The 23,721-nt window shown below is 43.1% G+C and overlaps 1 protein-coding gene across 2 annotated transcripts in view; it reads right to left on the bottom strand.

Moving 5' to 3' along the window:
- sgsm2 (small G protein signaling modulator 2) overlaps window positions 1–23,721 on the bottom strand; it is a 58,615-nt gene that overhangs the window by 32,339 nt on the left and 2,555 nt on the right. For both annotated transcript variants that reach the window (XM_056373598.1, XM_056373599.1), the window contains exon 2: window positions 17,411–17,486. In XM_056373598.1, the coding sequence (XP_056229573.1) occupies window positions 17,411–17,486 (76 nt within the window). The remainder of the gene's footprint in view (window positions 1–17,410; window positions 17,487–23,721) is intronic.

Genomic DNA, 23,721 nt, shown 5'->3' with positions numbered 1-23,721 from the left:
GACGACGTCCTCTCAGTCCACACCTCAGTTAAAATGATTTACAGTGTACAGACTGTCTGTGATGGACACAGCATGATTCACTTCAAATGACTATCTGTAGTTTGTATTTATTTGTATATTCGACATGAATGTGCTGACAAGGAAAATAAAAGGTGTCTTCGAGGCAGCGGCAGCTGTCTCCACTGAGTTCGTTAGCAGATCTAATTAAGACAAAGCTAATTAGGCAGCATCACTTGTCTCACTTCCCTCTCTCTCAGGTTTCTTGTGTGTCTGCTACAGACTCATTGTTTTCTGTCTGTGTGAGTCGATGATGACGAGTAGAAACAAAAGGTCAAACTGCACTTCCTCTACATACAGACCAGGACCAGAGCACAAGTCAACAGCTGTGTGTGTGTGATTATCATTTATTATTTATCATATCATTTGTTTGTTGTGTCCTGATCAGTTGGAGCTTGTGACCCAACAACAACTGAACTGGTAGAAATTTGGTCTGATTGTAAAATTAGTCAGAGGTCTCAAACTCACGGCTAAAACTGGAGTTTAATGTAAATGATTAGATTTCTCCAGTTGATGTTTCTGTAAAGGACGGACACTGCACAGAGAGAAACATACAATAACACATGACGATGCACGGATCAATAATTCTCTCACATCCAGGAGGCGGGAGTTTTGTCATGTTAGGAACAAAGTCATTTCTCCTTCTGTGTCACAAACATTTTTAGGGCTCGAAAACCATTGAGTGATTTGATGCCTACAAATAAATAACTGAATAACCAGTACCTCAGTAAAGTCTTACTGGGACGCTTCCATGAACATATTTATTTATTATTGATGAACTTATTTTACTTTGTCTCCTCTGTGGTTTGTTTCAGCTTCCTGCTCTGAGTGTGATAAACATGCAGCAGCTCTTCTGTTGACTTCAGCACATGAACTTAAAGTTTTATGTAATGTGTTAGTGATGAGCGGATCACAGTGATATCCTCGGGCCAGCTCATGAAAATGAACACTGTGATTAACAGCAGCTGGGTTGTAGGAGGGGGAAATAATATATAATGTATGAGGAAGATATTAATTACATTCGCTAAAATGTGAACATATTTTAAGCCTCGTTTCTATGAACTCTTCATTAACTTTTCATTATTTATTTTGGGCAGCAGCCAAATTTTATTATGAGCTTTTAAACTGTTTGTGTTCAGGACGTAGCAGAGACAGAATATTAATGTCAGACTGTGTTCAGGCTGATTTATCTTAAAGCTCCTCCAGTGTAAAGGTCTGTGTCCATGTGTAGTGTGATTATAGATCAGCTCTAGCTTCTATATTAATACTGTGAAAGTATCAAAGCCTCAGTCCACAGAGAAATGCACACAGCCTGTATTCAGAAACTGAGCCTTAAAACCAGCCGTCAGGACTTCTGGAACTTTGTGATGTCACAACAAAGCAGTCACCAAGCCCCGCCCACCTGGACCCACCATACAACACTTGCAGGATTTAAAAAATAGCTTAAATAAAAAACTGTGAGGCGGAGTGATACATGTAGTGAAACGTCCCAGTGCTGTTGTTCTCTATATCATCACTCATGGAATGACTCTCGTCCAATCAGATCACTTGGTCGGACCTAACTGTTGTATAATGGGCGATAACATGACGTCCTGGACACAGAGACACTGAGACTTCAAACCTCGGAAGGAAAAACTTCTGGGGACGATCACGCTTCAGAATCTCTGAGCTGTGAAACGGTTTGATTTAGATCAGCTGAGCAGATCACTCTCACTCCCATCAACAGCTGATCTTATTATAACGAGCCACTAAACTGTCTGTTAATGTATTTCTTCAGCTCAACATGTCAAGCCACAAACAATAAAAGTGCAAAAACATATCTAATCTACTCTCCACTCTTAGTTAGTCCAGGCAATAAGTCTTTGCTTATGTAATATTCATATATAGATCTTTCACATGCTTTTTCCAGCAGCGTCAGATATAAATGTATCTGGACTATTTTTATCCATGGGTCTATACCTGTCTCCCTGTATGAGTCATACTGCCGCTCCTCGACCAGGTGCAGACAGAGAGAGACAGTGGGGGACGAGTCCTGAGACAGGGAGGAGAATACAAAGCACAAACAAACATGGAGGAGAGACGAGGATGATTTTAGCAGAGAGGACATGGAGCGTCTCCCACTTCCTCCCACTTTCTCCTGGAGCTGCCCAACTCCCACAAGGAAATCACAAAATCTGCTGCCAACAAACTACGGAAGCCCTGAAGGCAAAGAAAGATATTCTTTTTGCCAGGATCTGTTTTTGTTTTTCATCTTTGAAAACAAGCCCTGAGAGCCAAGTGATTTCTTTTCTGGGTTCTTTTAATTAAAAAAAAAAAAAAAATTGTAAGCAACTGAATAATTTGTAAAAAAAAAATTGTCCCCCTCCAAAGAAATTTTTCCCACTTGCCTGTTCGGGGTCGATTCACAAAACCCTAAAAAAACAACAACAAAAAAACCTTAGAATTTTTTTGTTTTTTTTAATCTGTGAAAACAAGTGCAATATTTTTTCCTTTCTTCACCTGCCTCTCTGGACGGTTCAGACAGACACAGATTGAAAAATGATCCTGGCCTAAAGAAGAAAAAAGCAGAAGAAAGCAGATGAAAAAACTAGCTGAAAAAATCAACACTTTACCACCAGTCACCTGTTCTGTCTCCTGTTTCAAGTCTGCAATGAAGCAGGTAAATAAAAGATGATAAATATAAAACAACAGCTTTATTATTATCATTATTTCTGATTATTAAAATGTAGCGGGACAAGCAGAGCCATGAATCCTCCTCACTGTGATGAACCAAACTAAAATTAAAGATGCTCTGTGGCTCCTGTGACAGGAAGAAGAAGAAATCCTGTGAAATCAGCCAGAGAGCTCATAAACCAGAGCTAATGGAAAACACAGGCAGAGGACAGAGGCACATGGTCCGTCCCTCCATCTGCAAACACAGATCCGTCACTGATCACACCTGATCACACCTGATCACACCTGATCACACCTGATCACCTGATGCCACATTCATTCAGGCAAACAGCCAAAATCTGGGAATTTCAGGTTGAGCCCTAAAATCTGTCAATGAATCTTATTAATAGCAGCTTTAAAGGAGGACGGCGTCCAGGAGGCGGTGGCTGCTGTTCATCACCGAGAACGACGGCAGAGAATCAACAGTGTGTGTGTGTGTGTGTGTGTGTGTGTGTGTGTGTGTGTGTGTGTGTGTGCCTTGTGAATCGGGGAGACTCGGTGTAAACGGACTCGGTCTCTGGAGGTTTCTGCCTCTCACGCCTTTCTCTGCCCTCTTGCGTGGGATGGGAGGATGTTAGAAAGAAGGAGGGAGGGGGAAGAGATGGTCAAGGGGTCAGACCGGTTGGCATGGCAACCGTTCTGCATCTGCTTTTCAGTTGCCAATGGAAATGAACTGTTGCAGCAGCGGCTGATTCCTCCCGCCTCTCTGCACCGTGCTCGGCCGTTTGAGACGTTACTGCGATGAAAAGAGAGAGAGGCAGCGTCTGCTATGACTAAGACTGCAGTCCTCCAGTCGCATGATACAGCGGATATACGAGGGATTGGTGGGTTCAGGGCAGGGCTTAGTGAAATGTAATTATAACTGAGGTGAGTCAGAGTGGAAATAAAGGTGCAGGAGACTGAGGGTAAGAAAAGAGTCAAGTAGGACGTAGAGCGGAGGGAAAGAGTGGGCGTGCAGAGACACCTGAGCTGATCCCTGGGATAAAGGCTGCTGTGTTCACTGGGCTCAGTAATACTCATCAGTCAAAGTCACACACATAAGGAGTCACAGCAGTGCCATAAAAACATATACATCTGGAGAAGATTAAGAAAATAAAAGTGGAAATATAAACAGCAGGTAATAAAAGAATAAATTAATACAAAATGTGGAAATATAAAGAGAAATAAATAATACAAAAAAGCAAAAGCATTTTTTATTGTTTTATTGATTTCTATTTCTATTTCCACATCTTTTATTTATTTATTCTTTTATTACCTGCTGTTTATATTTCCTTTTTCTTTTACAGATTTATCCTTTTTTGTGGCACACCTGTGACTCCACACACACACACACACACACACACACACACACACACACACACACACACACACACACACACACCTGTCTCTTACAGATGTGACAAACTCATTCACTCTCTTTCTGTAACACACACTCATCTGTTTTTAATGGACATCCTCTGTTTCCACAGGAGACATGAACACTCAGCTCATCTTCAGGCCTTTAATCTCTCACACACACACACACACACACATACACACACACACACACACAGTAATGTGTGTGTGTTTCAACATTATTGCCTCATGATTCACACCTCATCTTTACACCTCTTCCTCCACTCTCTCACGCTTCCTCTGTTCACCTCGTGACTTCCAGCATCTCCTCTTTTCCTCACAGTGTTTCTCTGTCATTAGAAAACACAAAGAAACCACTGAGGTGTCGCTAACTTTGCTCATTGTCACTAGATTTAGAGACTTTGTTTTAAACCGGCTGGGTATAAACCTGGTTCAGGTCTGGACCGTGTGTGGATGGTGTCTGGGCGCTCAGGGCTACACCTGCTCTACCAAGCTGTGGAGCTGCAGGGAAGAGGAGGAGCACTTCCATTACACTGAGCCTCGCCTCCATTAAAGCAAATAAACTACTTTGATTCCATTTGTTATAATTACTAAAGGAGGAAGAGGAAGAACTAAACATGAGACACACTGAGCAGAGAGAGCAGGAGAGAGAAGTCATCACTAACTGCTAAAGAAGATAGCACAGTGGTTCCCAACCTGTGGGCCGGGGGCCACTGGTGGGCCGCGAAGGTATCACAAGTGGGCCTACAAATCATTTCCAAACAGTATGATTTTGGTGAATAGATGTAAATAAAAAAATGTATAATAAATATAATTAATGTTTTCTTGTATGAAGGCATTTCACTGTAATAAAAGTCAACAGGAACTTGTTGTTGGTGACCGGACTACTTTGCCACCATCTACACTTGGTCATTATTTGGCCTCCGTATCGTGATGGAGTCGGACGAGGGCCACCAACATTTTTAAGATTTTTACGTGGACCCTGAGATGGGAAAGGTTGTGAACTGCTGAGCTAGCAGATCTGAATATCACGTAAACAACAGAAACTCTCACTGCAGCACAACAATAAAAGCTCTGTTAAGATATAAAAGGGTTTCTGGGTTTTCAGGAGCAACTGAAAACTTTGTAGTAAAATACAGCTGTGACCAAGTCTACGTGTCAAACAGAGGGAGTTAGACATAAAGACCTGCCTCTTATAAAAGTCTGTGACGTAAATACAGACTAAAGCACTGCGCTCCGTGTGAGAGATTAAATAAGAAACAGAGTCTGTATCTTCTAACTTTCTCTCTGAGTGATCATGTTACAGTGAATCCAGCTGAACTCACAGCTCAGTCTTTGTCTTTCATTGATGTGTTTGGTAATTTTGTCAGAAGACGTCGTGGTTTTAAAATGAGGATTTGACCAGAGGCGGTCCAGACATGTACTAGGTTTGGACCTGGTCTGGTTTCATTAAGCGTGACTCAGAGTGAATGTAAAAAGACGCCTCCTGTGAAGCTGCTGTGATGTATCAGCTCCACAGTTTCCGGTGGATCCAGCTCAGTCCCTCCCTGAACCGTCATCGTGTCACATTACAGAGGATCAATGCTTTCCCTGTGAGAAGACAGATGTGCTCATTATGTGTGGAGAGGAGCACTAATCACGGTGATTGTCAGAGAGAGTTGGGGCTGATTAAGCATTAGCAGGGAGGCTGCTGTGTCTGTTTGCATGAGTCTTCACACCGGGGGAGTGCAGTGTAACGAAAACACCCAACAATACGTGAATATCGAGTTTCTGCAGAGGGCACTTGATATTCAGCTGCAGCTGCTGGTCCTGAACTCTGTGTGTGATGATGGAGATCTGATGGCTGACGCAGTTGCAGAGATATTATTGTTCAGGATGTTACGATGGTTTAATTTTCAACAAACATCCATCCACCCGTTTTTTCCCCTCATCTCAGGACGGGTCCCGGTTGCAGCTGCTAGAGCAAAGTATTCCAGACATCCCTCTCCTCAGCAACGTCTTCCAGCTCGTCCTGGGGATCCCGAGGCGTTCCCATATATAGCGATAGCGGAGTGGTTACCATGTGGATGCAAATGCTCTGAGCCGGCAAGTCCCCGGTTCAACTCCCAACTGGCCGGACTCTTTGCTTCCCCCTCTCTCTGTCCCATGTCCTGTCCCATGTCCTGTCCCTCTTCACTGTCCTGTCCAATAATAAAGGCAGAAAATGGCAAAAAAAAACAAACAAAAAAAACAAACTTGAAAAAACAAAACAAGTGTGAGTGGCCCGAGTGGGCGAGTGGTTACGGCGTGTGACACCTTACAGCACGCCATTCCCCTACTCTTTATCCCGTGTTTCCTGTCTCTTTTCACTGTCCTATCAAAATAAAACACCTGTCCCAGGTGACATTCTTCTGCACAAGCTTGCTACAGCAGCATTGAAATATCAGGCCCTATTGGTTTTGGGGATGTTGGAGGGTCAGGTGGTGAGTTTTATTTTAGTGGATCAACATTCAGAATAAAATAAGAAATGAAGTATTGGTGTTTCAGGAAGTTTAAGCTGTTGAATTAAACAGGGGAAAGCAGAGGTGTACAGTCACAACATCTCTTCAGCTTTAGTTTTCACCGTGTCGCTGATGGTTACTCGTGCTGCGTAACGTTGGCGAGGCTCAGTGACAACAGGTAAATGACGACTACTCTGTGGGTGAGCAGAAAGTTACACCGTGTAGTCACGCCACTGCTGATACCTCAGCCACAAACCTAATTACCTCCAGGAATACGAGCTCTGTGACAGATCTGTACAGACCTGCCATGAACAGCAGCTGTGCAGCATCTGTCAGTCTCTCTCTGTTTGACAGAAGATATTAAACTGTGACTCGTCGCCTTTAATTCATGCACTGATTACACTCGTCTGTAAGTGAGCTAACGTCACTTTCAGCTACATTACAATAGAACTACATTCTCTTTGGGAACAAAGAAGGAAGGTTGGAACTTACTGCCAACTGCAGTCTGGAGCATTAAAGACTTCAGCCCATGTTAAATATCTCAGTGTAATCATGGATGAGGATCTTACTTTCAGTGACCACATCAAAGCTGTAACTAAATCTGTGTTTGAGCATCTCAGAAACATTAAGGCTCAGAGACTGTGTCCAACCAAGAGAAACTCATTCATGACTTTCTACCCTCCAGAGTGGATCATCACAACGCTCTCCTCGCTGGTTACCCAAATAAAACCGTCAGACAGCTACAGCTGATCTGATGCTGCTGACGGAGAACATGTTACTCACCTTCTCCAGTCTTTATTCACTGGCTTCCAGTCAGACAGAGTTTCAATAAGTTTCACTTATTGTCTATAAGTCACTGAATGTTCTGGGCCCAGATCTGCAGGAGCTGCTCAGTTAGTGGAACCTGGAGCTCAAACTGTACATCCATCAGATAGACAGCTTATCCTTACAGGGTCACAGGGGGGTGGAGCCAATCCCCAAGGGCGGGGTTCAGCTCAGACTCGTCACCCGTCTATCACAGCGCTGACATATCACATTCACGTCGCAGGTTAACCTCATGTGCATGTGTTTGGACTGCAGGAGGAAGCTGGAGAACCCGGAGAGAACCCACACAGCCGCAGGGAGAACATGCAAACTGCACACGGAAAGGTTGGAGCCTGGATCCTGCTCGCTGCGAGGCGACAGTGCTAACTAAGGATGCTCCCATCACGATTTCTGCCGCCGATACAATAAATCATGAGTGAGATCGGCTGATACCATCACGCTTGTCCTGCAGTGCAGATGTTGTACGTTCCATCAGTCTCACACACGGCGGACATGTTGTTTTGTTTTGGCGGCCTGTCGGTGGGAGGCGGGGCTTCACCACACAGCACACAGAGCTCTCTCAGAGTGTTAACCACAGGTAATTGGTTTGAAGGTGATCGAAGAGTAGAATCGTTAATTCACATCTACTGATCACGTATTTTTAATGAAAGTCGAACGATAATGATCGGCGGGCGATCAATGGAGCATCTGTGCCGCCACTGGAGATCACATCTGCCCGAACCGTAACTGGCTTTAAATAGAAGATAAAAAATGCTGTTCTCCTCATTTAATCTTTAATCCTCCTCTTTAATGAAATATTATCTATTTTACAATCTGTAGTTTTGATTCTGTTTTCTTATTGTGCTTTTACTTCTATTTTTATGCTTCTTTTACTTCTGTTTATCTCACTGAATGACCTCTGTGTAAGATGATGAGAGTTACTAATACATTCGCCTTGCTGTTTAAAACGGAGCTGTGACTGTTTTTATTCTCCTCCTTTCTCATGAGGTGTTTCCGTCTCTCCGTCCTCCCACTGTGGAGGCTACAGAGTCCATGTTGTTTGCGTGGGAGTGATGGAGGTTGCAGCCGGCTGCCAGCAGAGAGGAAGAACAGAGCAGAGAGGGGTGGAGGGATTAAAACTCGTCGGGGAGAGGTGAGAGTCGGTATTGGTTCTCACCCCCCCCCCCCTCACCCCCCTCCCCCCTCCTCCCTGCTGCATCTCACCAGGCGGTCAGGACTCTTATCTGCTGAGAGCTCAGGAGTAAGAGAGAAAGCCACATGAAACCAACAGTTTTCTTTGACGTTCTGTTTCAGGAAGAGATGCTGCTGTGTGTGACCGAGCACACACACACACACACACACACACACACCACACACACACACACACACACACACAGACACACACACAGACACACACACACACACACACAGACACACACACACACACACACACACACACACACAGACACACACACACACACACACGCACAGACACACACACACACACACACACACACACACACACACACACACACACACACACACACACACACACACACACACACACACACACACACACACACAGGTCGTCTCATCTCTAACCTCTGACACGATGCATGGTGTCCCGGACCTTCGTCGTCATGGTAATAGTAACGAACACACGTTTAGCTTGTGGAACAGTCACAGTTCGGTTTAAGTTTAGGGTCAAAAACTACCTGGTTGGTGGGGGGCTCAGTAGCTCACCTGGTGGAGTAGTCTGTCTCTCTCTCTCTCTCTCTCTCACTTAAAAAAAATTGGCCACAGAAAAAAGCTAACAGGGACTTCATGTCATGTGATGACGTAGATTCTGTCGACACTTCCTGCTGTCGCAGCTCGACTGTCTGCTACAGGAGACAGACTAGTTTACCTGTGATGCGTTCAAGAGTTAAAGAGCAGGTAATTATACGTTTTTATCATCTGACTCATTTCATTTATATTCAGTTACACCGTCAGTAGTTTTATGGATTATGAGTTTGTTAATTACATGATAACTTGACAGAGTTTTAACCCCTTTGTTACCACAGCTGTTGTTAAGCTCAACCCTCTGTTATTGATGAAACCATGACGCTGTCCGTGGTGCTGAAGTCACAAACTCATCTCATATTAAATAGTCTCTAAATCAAATATCAACAGCTCTCAGTTCATTATAAGAGACATGTTGTATCAACCTCAGTTACCTGAAGACGTGAAGGAGCTGTTGTCAGAGTTAATGTTGCTTAGGTGACTAGATAACTAGCTGCTTGGTTAAGTATAGACAGTTTAGTTAATTGGTTAAAACATGCTAAACCAGTGTTATTGTCATTTAATGGTGTTTGTCAAACTAAAACTCATACAGTGTGTGTGTGTGTGTGTGTGTGTGTGACAGTGAGATTAAGGTCTCCTGAACATGATCGGTGGCGCTCCTCCATCGATTACCACCAGCACAAGTTGTTTCAGCCGCTGAGGTCCGGTCAGTGACAGGAGATAAACCTCGGCAGCGCTGCTCTTATATATTTGATGAGTGGTTGAAGAGGTGACGGGTGGCTCGACTGAATCAATATTTAATCACCCTGTGTGCTGCGGCGCTGACCTGAGACCAGAGTGAGTGGACATTACAGAGGAAGATCATAAGGGGGGGGGCGGCACTCTAGATTGTCTGTTGTTGTTAAACTGAAAAATGATGGGACATAAGATATAGTTATATATATATATATATATATATATTGTGTCGTATTCTTACACTACAGCAAAGGAACCTGATTAAATGTGCGTTAAAGTGCGGACCAATGAAATGCAGGCAAACACTAACATGGTAAGAGGAGTTCTTTATGAGTGTAATAAAGATGAAGCCGTGGCACAAATGCTAATGTATATGTTCCTTTGTTGATTTGTGAATCGTCTGTGTCGGTTCATCTAGAGTTTCAGTGACGATCAGACACTACAGCGCACTGTGAAGATGTGAACTGATTTATAAGATCACATGACTATGAACCACAGCTAGCTCTACTGTTAGCCTCGCACAGGTGTGGGCTAACAAGCCGCTAACTCTGCTACCTCACCTGTCGACAATGAGCCAAGCTGGTACTCAGCCACCAGGGGGAGTCACTGATACAGCAACAAAAGACGACATCTGCCCCCGACCTCCCACCTGAAAACATTGATTAGCACTGTCTGTCAAGTTTGTCTTTCTGTTCAGACTGAGGACACATACACCTGCAGGGAGTGACATCATCACATACACCTGCAGGGAGTGACATCATCACATGCATGCAGATGCAGTGGAGAGAGTGCGCTGCTAGCCGCCGTGATCTGTCACGTCTCGTCCTCAGGTTGTTGCTCCTCAGTGTCGGAGCCTCCGTTTTTACAACTTATTTCAGAGCTGCAGCTTCACTCTCAGAGGAAGGTGTTTCTGGTTTAACAGCAGCTGGACAGGTGCCAGGTGTGTTCACAGTGTCTCTGGGAGACGAGTTCACCTGTGTGCTGAGTTCACACCATATCTCCTGCAGAGTCGTTTGACCCGGGCCTGAGTGTCCACTGCTAACAAACCTGATGTTAGCAGGTGTTAGCGGGTTTTTCAACCAGTGGCTTCATTGTGTACAATCATGTGAACTTTGTTAATAACTGTATTATATGGGAGGGAAAAAAAGTCTATTTTGGTGACTTTCAGCCACCATAATCTAACCAGTTCAAACGTGCTGTCCATGAAAATGAGACGGAGGTAAGGAAAACCTGAAAACAAAATGGCTGCCGCCCTGACTGTCGCCGACACGGGGGAATGAAAAGAAAACAGAGGTTTGGGCTACAGATCAGAACCAATGTGAGTTACACTGAAAACATTATAAACTCGTTTACAGCCCATCGGCGTTACAGTCTCTGTGTTATGGATTCCTTTGACAAATACTGTTTAGTTTCAGACAGAACGTGTAAAAATGAAGAAAATGATGCACTGAAGCAGCAGTGAGCCTCAGGTGTGACCGACAGCAGCTCGGTCACACCTGCACCGGGACACGGAGCTCCTGACTGTGCGTTTAAACCCGGATGATAACAGCGACAGGGGAAAACAGTCCACTGGTTTATCAGGCTTCATATAAAAGTGACTGAGTGAGTACGTGGGTCTGAACTTGACTTCCTCTCACAGGCTACAAACATTTATCTGAGGGAAGCTGAGTTGCCATGGAGACCGGTTCTAATCAGTGGAATACCCGACGCCTTGCTACAGCCTCCTGTGACTTCCGATTCATGTCAGTCTCAATCAACTGTGAGGGAGTGTGAAGGAGACGGTCGTCTCAGAGACCGACTCAGGTGGAACAGGTTGGATTAGTCAGAACCAGAAATACTATCAACTAATTATTAAAGGTGTCATACTGTATAAAAAATAGATGTCCATGTCTTTTTATGTGTCCGTGCCGGCGACAGTCAGACATTGTTTTATTGTCTCTGTGTGTCCGTCCTATTCTCATGGACACGGCATCTCAGTAACGCCTTGATAGAACTTCTTTAATTTGGTAAAAACATTCACTAGGACTCAAGGATGACCTGATTAGATTTGGTGGTCAAAGGTCAAAGGTCAGCCTCACGGTGACCTCACAAAAGATGTGTTTTTTGGCCTTGTGAGGGTGATATATCTGTAACACATCATCATCTTCAAATTCTGTTCAAACGTTCACTTCGATTCGTGGCTAAAGGTCAAAGGTCAAAGTTCTAGGTCACGGTGAGCTCACAGAACACGGTTTTAGCCTTGTGAAAGCAATACAATGAGAACTGCTCAAGGGAGTCCCTTCAAATTCTGCAAAAACTTTAAGCTGGACTGAAGTACGAACTGACAAACGTATTTTATTTTATTATGTATTTATATATTTTAATGATTTTGAAATGCACACAGCCTGTATTCAGAAACTGAGCCTTAAAACCAGCCGTCAGGACTTCTGGAACTTTGTGATGTCACAACAAAGCAGTCACCAAGCCCCGCCCACCTGGACCCACCATCCAAACCTTGCAGGATTTGGTTTCTCTGAGTGTTTTTACCTGAAATATGCTGTATTTTTATTGGATCACTCAGAAAACAGTCAGCCAATCAGAAGAGAGGACAGACAACAGAACTGATGTGATGTATCAGCTTTAGTTCTGTTAGCCCGAGCTAATTACTGATTAACAGGATATTTTTCATCCCTGTGTAGAGTTTGACATTTTTGATCACAACACATATCCAATTAAATCTATTTGAAAAGTGAATGGGATGAAGGGGACATCCTGGTTATATAGTGCCCCTTCATTATTTCCATTTGCTAAATTAAATACATGTCTCTCATCTTTTTTATTACTGTCGTCCGCTCTCTCTCCCCATTTTTTCTTTCTATTTCTGTCTGTTCATCCGTCTGCAGTGCCGAGCCCCAGATGTCCATTCAGTGGCAGGTCATTACATGACCACGAGTTTTCTAATGAGCCCATTAGCTGCTTCAGGCCATCCCTCCCTCTCTTACCCACCAATCCCTCCCTTTCTTCTGCTCGACTCCTCCGAACTCTCCCAGTTAATCTAATCACGTCCTTTTTCTAGCCCCCAATCACTGAGATTCTTTTTTAAACAATGATTTCTGTCGTTAGCCTAAATGCTACACTGGCTGGTTAATAGTCCTTTTTGTTCAGCTCCAGGTTGGTGTATTTGTTCTTCTCTGACATGTTTCAAAATCCTCTGCTGTGATTCATATTGAGTTCAACATGTTTTCACACATAAAAACAGGTATATTTAGCCCCGCCCCCCGTTCCCACAAGTTTACAGGATTGGTTCCTGAGGATTGTGACGTATGAAACCCTGAATCCGTGTTAATGAGACTGTGATTGGTTCATTTCAGTTCAAGGTGGAAACACTCAGTCATGGTGTTGATGGTTATTTCATCATCATGTGTCTGTATTATATAAAAACATAAAACAGCAGCAGTATTTCTGTGACACTATTAATGACACAGCGGCTCATGAGACACAGTCAGGAAAGCTAACATGCACCATACATGAACAGCTGATGCTTTACACAAAAGAGAAATCGCACATTACACAACTTGACTCTCCCTCCATGAGGCTAATGAGGGTGAGTTATGTGATCGCTTTAAATGTTGTGGAGAAGTTTGGGACTCCTACACACACAGTTACACAACAGTCAGCTGAGACCACGCAGAGACAGCGGCCAACAAACATGCTGCAGGTTCCTATCTATAACTGCAGTAAATACCAGCTCCAGCTCAAAGCCAACTGCCTCCTTATTAATGGAGGGAGGACGGGCAGAAGTTTATGTACTGATACTTTATAATAACAGCTCTACAGACTGTGGGAGCAACACCACAACCACAAGACGCTCCACAAGTTTTAATTCACACGTGATGCTTTTTCTGACACTTTCTCTGGAGAGTCACATGAATAAACATTAAGCTATTTATCGTATACAGTTTTTGATCGGTTTGCTTTTGTACGTTAAAGAGCTGCAGAGACGACGAGGTTACCGAATCACATCCGTGGTGATATTCAGTTCAACATCACGACCTCCAGAGTGACGTTGCTCCACGAGCGCCATGTTAGTTCAATAAGCAACAACAGACTATGACTTGTTTCTTTATTTCATCATTTATTTGTCTACGCCAAAACAATTAGTTCAACAATTGGATTGGTGCTGGACTGTTGCTAAGCAACACATAAAATTGTTCCTGACCTGCAGTGACACTAGCTAGCTACTTGTCTACAGGTTCCTTCAGGTGTTTCACATCGTTTAGTTCAAATGTTATTTATGAATATTTTCATCTTTGTTTGTTACAATCTGAGATCGATAACGTCGTTAATGTGACGCTGATTAACGGTTGATAGAACAGCTGTGAAGAGGAGTGATACGTGGACTTAAAGGTCCCAGTGCTGCTGTTCTTTATATCAGCCTCATGGAACGACTCTTGTCCAATCAGATCACTTGGTCGGAGCTACCTGTTGTATAAACTGACCATGTCTGTGTTCAGTTTCCCTCCAGTCTAAAAACAACATATGTAATGTTTTATTAAAGCAGTTTCACACTCGCACGGCCACGAGCGAGTTCACGTCTCGCCACATCTTTCAACCGACTCCGTGTGCAAACGCACAACCAATGAAATGAGCCGTTTTCTATCTGAAAACACGCGGGTTTAAAAAGTGAAACTGGTAAAAATGCTTTGATCACACGTTACATAAACGTGAATGTTTTGATTAAATAAATGTATTAAATAGTTAATCCCATCGCCGAGACAGAACCTGACGCCTCTGTGCTTCATCCTGATTATCACTAATGAGACACTGGAATTAACGCGGCCTTCATTAGCAGACGCAGCAGATTTAACAGGTATTAGGGGGGACACTGCAGATGAGTGACTCATTTCTGCGCTGACATCATCGCTTATCATTAGCACCTGACCTTTCACCTCCTCCCAGAGTGCCGGAGCTGCAGGGGCTGATGATGAGCCTGCACTGCAGAGACGTCACGGTTGGGTCAGCCTGCAGGTGCCGAGTGCAGCGCCGCGGGTCTGATCACATGACGCCGCCGCCGCCGCATCAACATGAGGTGTCACGTCACATTTACGAGGCAAAAAACAGAAGATCAAACAAAACTACAAATGATGGACTTTGATTAAAATCTTCACAACATCAGGAACAAGTGCATCACACTGGCTGGTTAGAAGTTATTTATAGTTATTTATAGTTATTTATAGTGAGTAAACTAAATTAAACAGTGACTCTTACAAAAAGTTTTTAGTTTTGTCCTAAATTAAAATTCTACTTTTACATTATAACAAAGTTAGCTTTTTTTAAATGGTAAATTTTAAGTTGTAAAAAGGCAAAAAAATGGTATTATACTGACTGACATTAGTAGTAGTAACATATATACATACATATACTTACAGTATATATACTGTAAGTATATGTATGTTTTTTTCTTGTCAAGATCCAAAACGTTACTAAATGTCAATTAATGTCTAATTAAAAATATAGTTTATACTGAATCAAAAACTTTTCATCAATCAAAGACTGTTTTAATTAGTTTATTCAAAATATACTTAGATTAAATAGCAAATATACATTTTTTCCAGATGAAAAACAATCGTCACAAAGTGAAAAGAAATGGTGTATCACCTTTATAATAAATAATATTTTTACTTTGTGTGATTGTAAATTTTTGAAAATCAAAATTCAAGTTTTCAGCCAAATCATAAATTCATTAGAGAATAAATTCTTTGCACCAAAATCTTTTTTCAGTGTGAAGATAAACTAGTGAAACAGATAAAGCAAACGTCCCGTCTGGACACATGGAAGGAAAATACTGAAAAGAGACAGAGCTGAGCAGAAGGATGACGGACTCCATGAGCTCTGTCTGTCTGTCTCTGTCTGTCTGTCTGTCTGTCTGTCTGTCTGTCTGTCTGTCTGTCTCTGTCTGTTTGTCTGTCTGTCTGTCTGTCTGTCTGTCTGTCTGTCTGTCTCTGTCTGTTTGTCTGTCTGTCTGTCTGTCTGTCTGTCTGTCTCTGTCTGTCTCTGTGTCTGTCTGTCTGTCTGTCTCTGTGTCTGTCTGTCTCTGCCTCTCTCTCTCTCTCTCTCTCTCTCTCTCTCTCTCTCTCTCTCTCTCTCTCTCTCTCTCTCTCTCTCTCTCTCTCTCTCTCTCTCTCTCTCTCTCTCTACACGTGAACAAAGCACACACTGAAGGTTGAAGAGGACCACGTTGTAATTTCCTTGACGGGGTCACGGGGCGTCGAGCGGGATCAGTCCGATGACTCACAGCTGTTTGTCTCATGAAAGGAAGCGAATACAAACATCAGAGAGGAAACTGCAGCGTTCCCAGATATCATCATCATCCAGCAGCTGATTTGAAGCAGCAGCTTCCTCTCTCTGACAGAGGTTAAATAAAATGGTTTTCTGCTCACTTTGTAGAACTGAAAGGTCCGACCACAGCCGGAAAACTGCTACGAACCAGCATCTCAGAAGAAAACAAAACGACGAGACGCTATTTATTATCATCATCATCATCATCATCAACCTCCGAGGCTGAAACATGAAGAAGAACCTGAAGCTGCAGTTCCTCTAATGACCACTAGAGTCTGGCTCCAACAGTGAGTCAGTCCCCATAGACTCCCATGTTAACGTTGAACATGTGGATCACGTCTGAGTTACTGTTTGTTTTTATCGTCTTGAAAAACTGATTAAAAGTGAGACCGACTCCACAAAGCTCTGTAACATACGTATACCATACCATAACCGGCTGTGTGTGTGTGTGTGTGTGTGTGTGTAAGAATATAAAAGATATTATATATATAATATCAAAAGTGATGTACTGTGTGATGTTGTCTCAGTTTACATCAGCGTCGCCCAGCATTCCTCAGTGATCCTGTACAAGCTCAATGCAGACCAATCAGAAGAAGAAGAAATCAATAGTGCCAGTGTGACTGAGGTCTCAACAACACATCTGATTACAGCAACATAATGTGAGGGGATGAGGAGGGACGCCCCCCCCAAGATGGCGTACGTTATATCAGTCACACACTTTGTAAAAGTTCCACACGGCGACATGTTGTTTTGTTAATTCACATCTACCCACTTAGTATTAATGACAATCAATCAGGGCGTCACTAAGACACACACACACGTTAGACTTTTGGTAAATAATAACCAGAGTGTATGTGCATACACACACACACACACACACACACACACACACACACACACACACACACACACACACACACACGTCTAGGGCCTAGAAAGCCTTTCTCTGAAATTGGTTTCCATTAGCTCCACTGTGATTATTAACTTTCCATTGATGCAGCAGAACAGTCAGAGGCACGGTGACGTCAACAAGTGTCCTTGACGGAGAAGCAGCACCAAGTCACCTGCTGAGGAGTTCAACAAGTGTGTGTGTGTGTGTGTGTGTGTGTGTGTGTGTGTGTGTGTGTGTGTGTGTGTGTGTGGGGAAAAGAGGAGCATGTACTTACTGCACAGAGCAATGATGTGGCTGCTGTCTTCGTGGACAAATTTCTTAGTCACCGCTTCCTCCATAATCTGCTTCACCTGCACACAAAAGACCCAGAGTTTGTTACTGTGCCTGGAATCAATGCCATCGCTGTCACCATAGTTACCGCTGCCATCATTACTTATTCAGCCGTCGTCAGCGTCATCACAGTCAAGGTGCTTCAGTCACGTGACGATAAAAAGTCCTTTAAATTCCCCGTGAATAAATGTTTCTCGTTGCTCCTCTGTGAGGACACGCAGGTCGCCCACGCTGTTTCACTGACAACTGATTTCTGGGAAATGTAGTGCAGAAACACCACAGGGAGAAAATGTTGAAGAGCGAGCGGCTCTCCCCTCACTGTGAAGGTGTCGGACCAAACCAACACCATCCTGACGGCTCTCTCTATTTTCACATCCTCACAACTCATAGGAATTTAACAGGAAATGGTTTAATGCTGGAGGGGAACCCGTGTCCTCAAAACATCAGGAAGCCGTATCAACATGAACAGGCTGAGAGGTTCCTGCCTGATGGAGCTCGTCCTCTCCAACGTGCTCCGTGAACTTTTCATCATAAACCACAGATTGGATTTTGATATTTTTTACACTTTAGGACTGATGGTGGACATGAGGGTCGTCCTCTGGAGAGCACGAATATTAAATATTCACATAACACTTTACAATCAGACGACCTAAAGCATTTATGAATGGTTTATAATTACGTTATTAATTAGCTTGTTAACACTTTATAAATCAATTATAAACTGTTATAACTCATTAGATAAAAAGGGCAACAACGACGTGTTTCTTCATCTCATTTTTACAACCATTTATTTTTCAGTTACAAACATTTATAACAGGAAACAGAAGCTTTATAGCAACTCAGTAATAAATGATGTTGTGTTTTACACTTTGATAAAAGGCTCCTTTCACCTGTTATAAATGTAGTAACTCAGTCAGATTAATGAGTATTAAACATTAACTTGATCTTGCCAAATAGTGAGCTTGCATCAATGTATGAAAACTGTTAGAACTTGTTTGTAATAGTTTATTTATGATATATAAAGTGTTAATAACCTAATAATGAAACATTTCTAAATCCTTTATAAGCGTAGTCTGATTGTAAAGTCATGTCACCTTTTCCTTTGGTTTTGTTTTGCAGTTTTCAGTCCGTCTGCTCACTGAACTTTGAACCTTTGCATGTGACAAATGAAACTGAACTGCTGTTCACTTCTACCTGAAACATCAAATACAATAATATAATCAGATGAACAAATGTGAAGTTTAGGCTGCACTGCGGTGGCATCACTTTGAGGCTCAGACAAGTGCGACGGTCTGAGACAGTCTCCCCCCGAACATCTGCACCGCCGACTTCCAATTAACATGGTGACATCCAGGAAACAGTCAGATGAGTCTTTCTGCTCTTATCTCCTGAGTCTGTGGGGAGAGCAGCCTGAGTTCACTGCCGCGTTCGCTTGTCTAAGTTCGCTCTCTCTGTAGAATTAATTGTCATCAGTAATTAATCCGGGACCTGTCTGACACCTCCGCCTTGTTTGGGTGTAATTGATAAACAGGAAGAATTTAATTGCTTGGCTGCATGATAATAAAGCTCTAACGACAGGATCACCCCAACTTTCTCCCTGTGTCGTGGAGCTGTTGTTATCACCCTCATCACCAAGGTGAGCTACGGCCCTCGTCAACTTTTTAGTTTTTTGTGGGGGGGCTGAATGACCCATTTTTTAGAGCCAGTGAGAGCACATGACAAAGAGAGAAAAACGCTAGTGTCCACCTTGTTTTTCAGTGTTGAGCTTCTCTGCTGTTCAGGCTCTCTCTGATTTCTTCCACCAACAAAACCTCAACCGCACAGTTCCAGAAGGAAACAAGGTTCTTTACTCAGGAGCTACAGTCTCACTCCTCTTTGCATCCAGTGTCACAGCGATCTACACAACCACTCCTTTCCCTTGTGCTACAGAAGCATAAACATCTCAAATCATATTTTCTGACTGTACGTTGGGCTCTGAACGCTGCCGAAACCAGAGTGACCTACACTCAATACTGTGCCTGAACGCCTCATGTGTGGACACAGTTTAAGCTGTCATCACATGCAAGACAAGGTCACAACGTTTTAATGTTTAACGTGATGGAGCTCCACAAGTGATTAAAATCAAAACCTCCTCCACTCAGACTCGTTCCAGGTCACATCATGTTTATCCAGAGTCTGAGAAAATATTAATAATTTGTGTGAAATTTTGTCATAATTGCTGTGAAGTCTTAAGTTATGGCTATAAAGTGTTTTGTGAGGTCAAGGTGACCTTTGACCTCCAAAGTCTAATCAGTTTGTCCTTGAGTTCAAGTGAATGTTTGTGCCCAATTTGAAGAAATTCCCTCAAGGCGTTACAGAGATCTTACGTTTACAAGGTCAAAACCACATTTTCTGAGGTCGCTGTAACCTTGACCTTTGACCTTTAGCCTTTAAAGGTCACGCTCTCTCTTTCAGCTGTAAACCTCCTGTTTCTCTCAATGCACATGTATGTAGGTAAGACAGTTCACACACCCAGGACGATGAATATGAAACTATGAAATGTAAAATTTATCAATATCCATCATTATAAAACCACAGACAGAGTGTCTCCTTGTTGCACGTCTCCAGTTGAACGAGTCCCATTACTCCCACAGATGTGGTCAAACTGGCTTTTCACCATTCCTGTCTTAACATCCACCAGGATCCACCTCTGCAGAGATAAAGGAAGCTCTGATAAGGAAACAAGGAAATGTCAGAGAGTTAAAGGTTGAAGAGCCTAAGCAGGTGGGCGGGGCTCCAGGGCTGATCCAGATATCTCAACCAGGAAGTAACGGCTTCAGAGCCAGTTTTAGATTTATTTCCATTTTTTATGAAGGAAAACCGTGTTAAAGAAAATTAAAGAGTTAAAACATTTCTGGAGGAGCTTTAACCAAACCAAACCAAACACCAATCCCTGATCAATGCTTCACTCTCTATTGATTTGGTTGCAATCATTACAGCAAAAAGACCCAACCTCCAATAATTACAAAGGTTTAATAATAAGGAAGATGTTCACACTGAATGGGGAAGTGGTCTCTGTATAACCGTGTGCTGGGCGAGCGGCCATCACTCTCAGGTCAGATTGAACCGCTGCTTTTCATTCAGCCTGTTAATGCTCTCGTACAGACACTGACTGACCACAGCCCACGCACAGATGTGCAAACAGATCCACATATTTACCCAGAGCTGCACCTCTTCCCACTGAATCAGTGAAGTGATACACAGCGGTCGGTCCCAGGGTCAATACCTGACTGTGAGACTGAATTGATTGTGCGGGAATGAACCTGTTTAATTAGTGCAGGCTGTCAGGTGCATGGTTTACAATGCAAGATGAAGTGTGTTAAAGGTTCTGTAAACCAGATTTTAAACATTAATACAGCAGCAAACTGCTGTTTTCTATGTAAAGTTTTTTATCTAAAAAGGCCTCGGACAAAGAAACAGATGAGACAGAGCACAGGTGGACTGGACTGAGGACTACCGGCTCAGATCCTGGTGGACCGTCAAAACACCCGTTAAGTCTTTAGAGGCTCCATTGATGTCTTTATCAGCTCCGTCAGTGCCATTGGTGTGGCTGGTCCCAGTGGATCAGTCCAAGGCTGAATTTATTTCCCAGTCCAACCATGGAGCAGATACTGGTCTGGTTTACTGGGAGGAAAACTACGAGGTTAGCACCAAGGCTAACCACCTTGGAATAATGTGTGAACTCTAAAGGGTTTTTCCCGCCCTGCCAACATGTGTGAACGCAGCAGAGAAGTGAGCTTCCCTGAACTCTCCGACCTGATCCTCGTCTCTGCTTGAGGCGAGCGGCGCAAGGCTACATTAGCTTAAACTGTCCATTATTTCATTATTTTCTTACGGGAGGAAAGAGTGTAAGAAGTTTTCAAGTTCATCAGTCAAACCATCGATCAAATGAATAAATACATTTTATTTTTATTTTAGTTTTGGCTCCATCGATGTGAAGTATTTTGATTAAACGTAGGTTAAGATGACGCGGTGAAAATAATATAGCATACACTGGAATTGATAGTTTTTTTTTTGGTGGCCATTTTTTAAGTGGTTAAAATAAATTCTTCACAGCTGCACATCGCTCTGCTTCTGTCTGCTGCAGGTAGGGTTAGGTTGGGGTTAGGTTGGGGTTAGGTTGGGGTTAGGGTTAGGTGACCCTTCAAACAATCCAAACTACTTTTTAAACGTAAATAAGAACTCACATTTATTTTTATTTTTCATTTATATTTTTATTTAAATTTCGACTACAACTTCCTATTCGCCTCTTTGGCTGCTGCCATTGACGTTTAGCTCGACCTGTGGGGTTCTCTGAGCGTCTGGATCAATTCATTTACAAACGACTGTATGAATGTGTGTTGTCATGTGTAGTCAGTGTGTGTGTGTAAGGTAATTGGTTGTTGTTAGTCCTTTATACAATGACACTCGTTGATAATTCAGACAGGGGGAAACAACATGGTGACAGCCACACACACGTTCATGTTTCATAAAGAGGACTTTGATTAAGGATTTATCCTGCAGAAACCCGAGCATCTGCCCCGGGGATGACAGTAAAATCAGTAGATGTAATTGGTGTGTGTCAGGCGACTGAGTGGAGCTGGCTAACTTTGAAACACTTCTGAGAATCTTGAGGCTAATGGTTTCTGGGAGGAACAGGAGAAGAGCTCATTAGCCAACTGTCAGTTACATAAGGACGTATTTGCTTTTCCCTTCATCTCATGTTCACGACTGGGGCAAACAACTGAACATCAGCAGTGTGGAGGGCAGTTTTTCTGATGCTAATAAGATCCACACTTATTGGGGGGGGGGGGGGGGGGGGGGGGGGGTGCAACAGACTGTTCACTGATGCAGAAGGTTTTTTGTTTGTCCATAACTCACGGTTTAGCATCATGGGAGATTATAATCAGAGCAGAAAGACGAGCCTGAGGGATTTCATCTGCACAAGTTCAGAGAAAAGTGCACAAGTCTGTCTTTGGTTGGTTTGGGATAATAAAATAAGAAGAATTATAATAATAATAATAATAATAATAAAAAACCTTAAGTTTTCTACTTAAATCTGACAAGGTTGAATTTCTCCTTAGCTGAGGGAGTTCAGGGTGTTGCACAGAATCTCTTGAAAGTTACACTTTAATTGTGAGAACTGTGTTTCAGCTCAGTTCAGTAATTCAGTTAAAACCAAGAGACTTAAAACAAAACGTTTTTGTAAAAAAAAAAAGTTTTGTGTTGTCAGGGTTGCTAGGCGACAGGAGCCACACTTTGCTATGCTACGGAAAGGGGCGAGAACAGCCGGTGACGCAAAGAGCAAATCCTCAGTAGACCAGACCTTCGGCCTACGATGGGCGACACCTTCGTAGACCGCGGCTGAAGAGACAAAGGACCAGTCACTCACGTTCACACCTTCCCACGCCATCCAGTCACCACATAACCTGAGAGTGTTTGGACTGTGGGAGGAAGGCGGAGCACCCGGAGAGAACCCACACCAAGTCTGAACCCAGAACCTTCGTGTTAACCACTGCTCCACCGTGCCGCCACAGCTGCAGTGCACTGAAGTCAAAATGGCTGCAGCTCTGGGATCAATACAGTTAAATGAACGTTACAAGAAAGCAAAGAGGCATGACAGAAACACTGACATATATTTTAAAACTGTAATAACTTTACTCTTGGACAGAGGATGTGCTCTCTCATTTCATTTGTAACTGTCGCCTGCTGAAGGTTCGTTTCTATAAAAATACATCTACAATCATCCTGTTGTTCTTCATGTGCTCGTCTTTGGATTGCTGCTGTAACCGTCTCTAAACAGAGCATCTCTGTGCACATCAGAAAAACAAAAGGATCCTGATGGCAGCAGGCGCTTTTTGTTTCAGTACAAGAGACCACCTGCCTCTCTGCTGTGATATTAATCGCCAACTGATGCAATTTAACTTCTTCGGGAGCTGCTAAAGCTTTCAGTTGCCAAGCAATGCTGCGATAGCTGAGTGCCGCTTAAAGAGACAGGGAGCGTTAAAGCAGCAGCCACAGGGCTTTGTTCACACCAGCAGTTTGCTGTGAAGCATCTCAGGGATGAAGTGTGGCCAATCACCAGCTGATCAGCAATATATAAGTGGGAAAAACATGAGAAACAAAGGTGATGAACATTTAGAGACAATGAGCTGGCACAGAAACTGCTATTGAAGAAAAACAGGGAGAATGCTGCACGGGGTCAAAAAGGTAAAGAGGAAAAAAAAAAAAAGACAC

This window comes from Seriola aureovittata, chromosome 4, assembly GCF_021018895.1.
Source record: "Seriola aureovittata isolate HTS-2021-v1 ecotype China chromosome 4, ASM2101889v1, whole genome shotgun sequence".
NCBI classification, from domain to species: domain Eukaryota; kingdom Metazoa; phylum Chordata; class Actinopteri; order Carangiformes; family Carangidae; genus Seriola; species Seriola aureovittata.
This window is presented reverse-complemented; position numbering and strand designations above follow the sequence as displayed.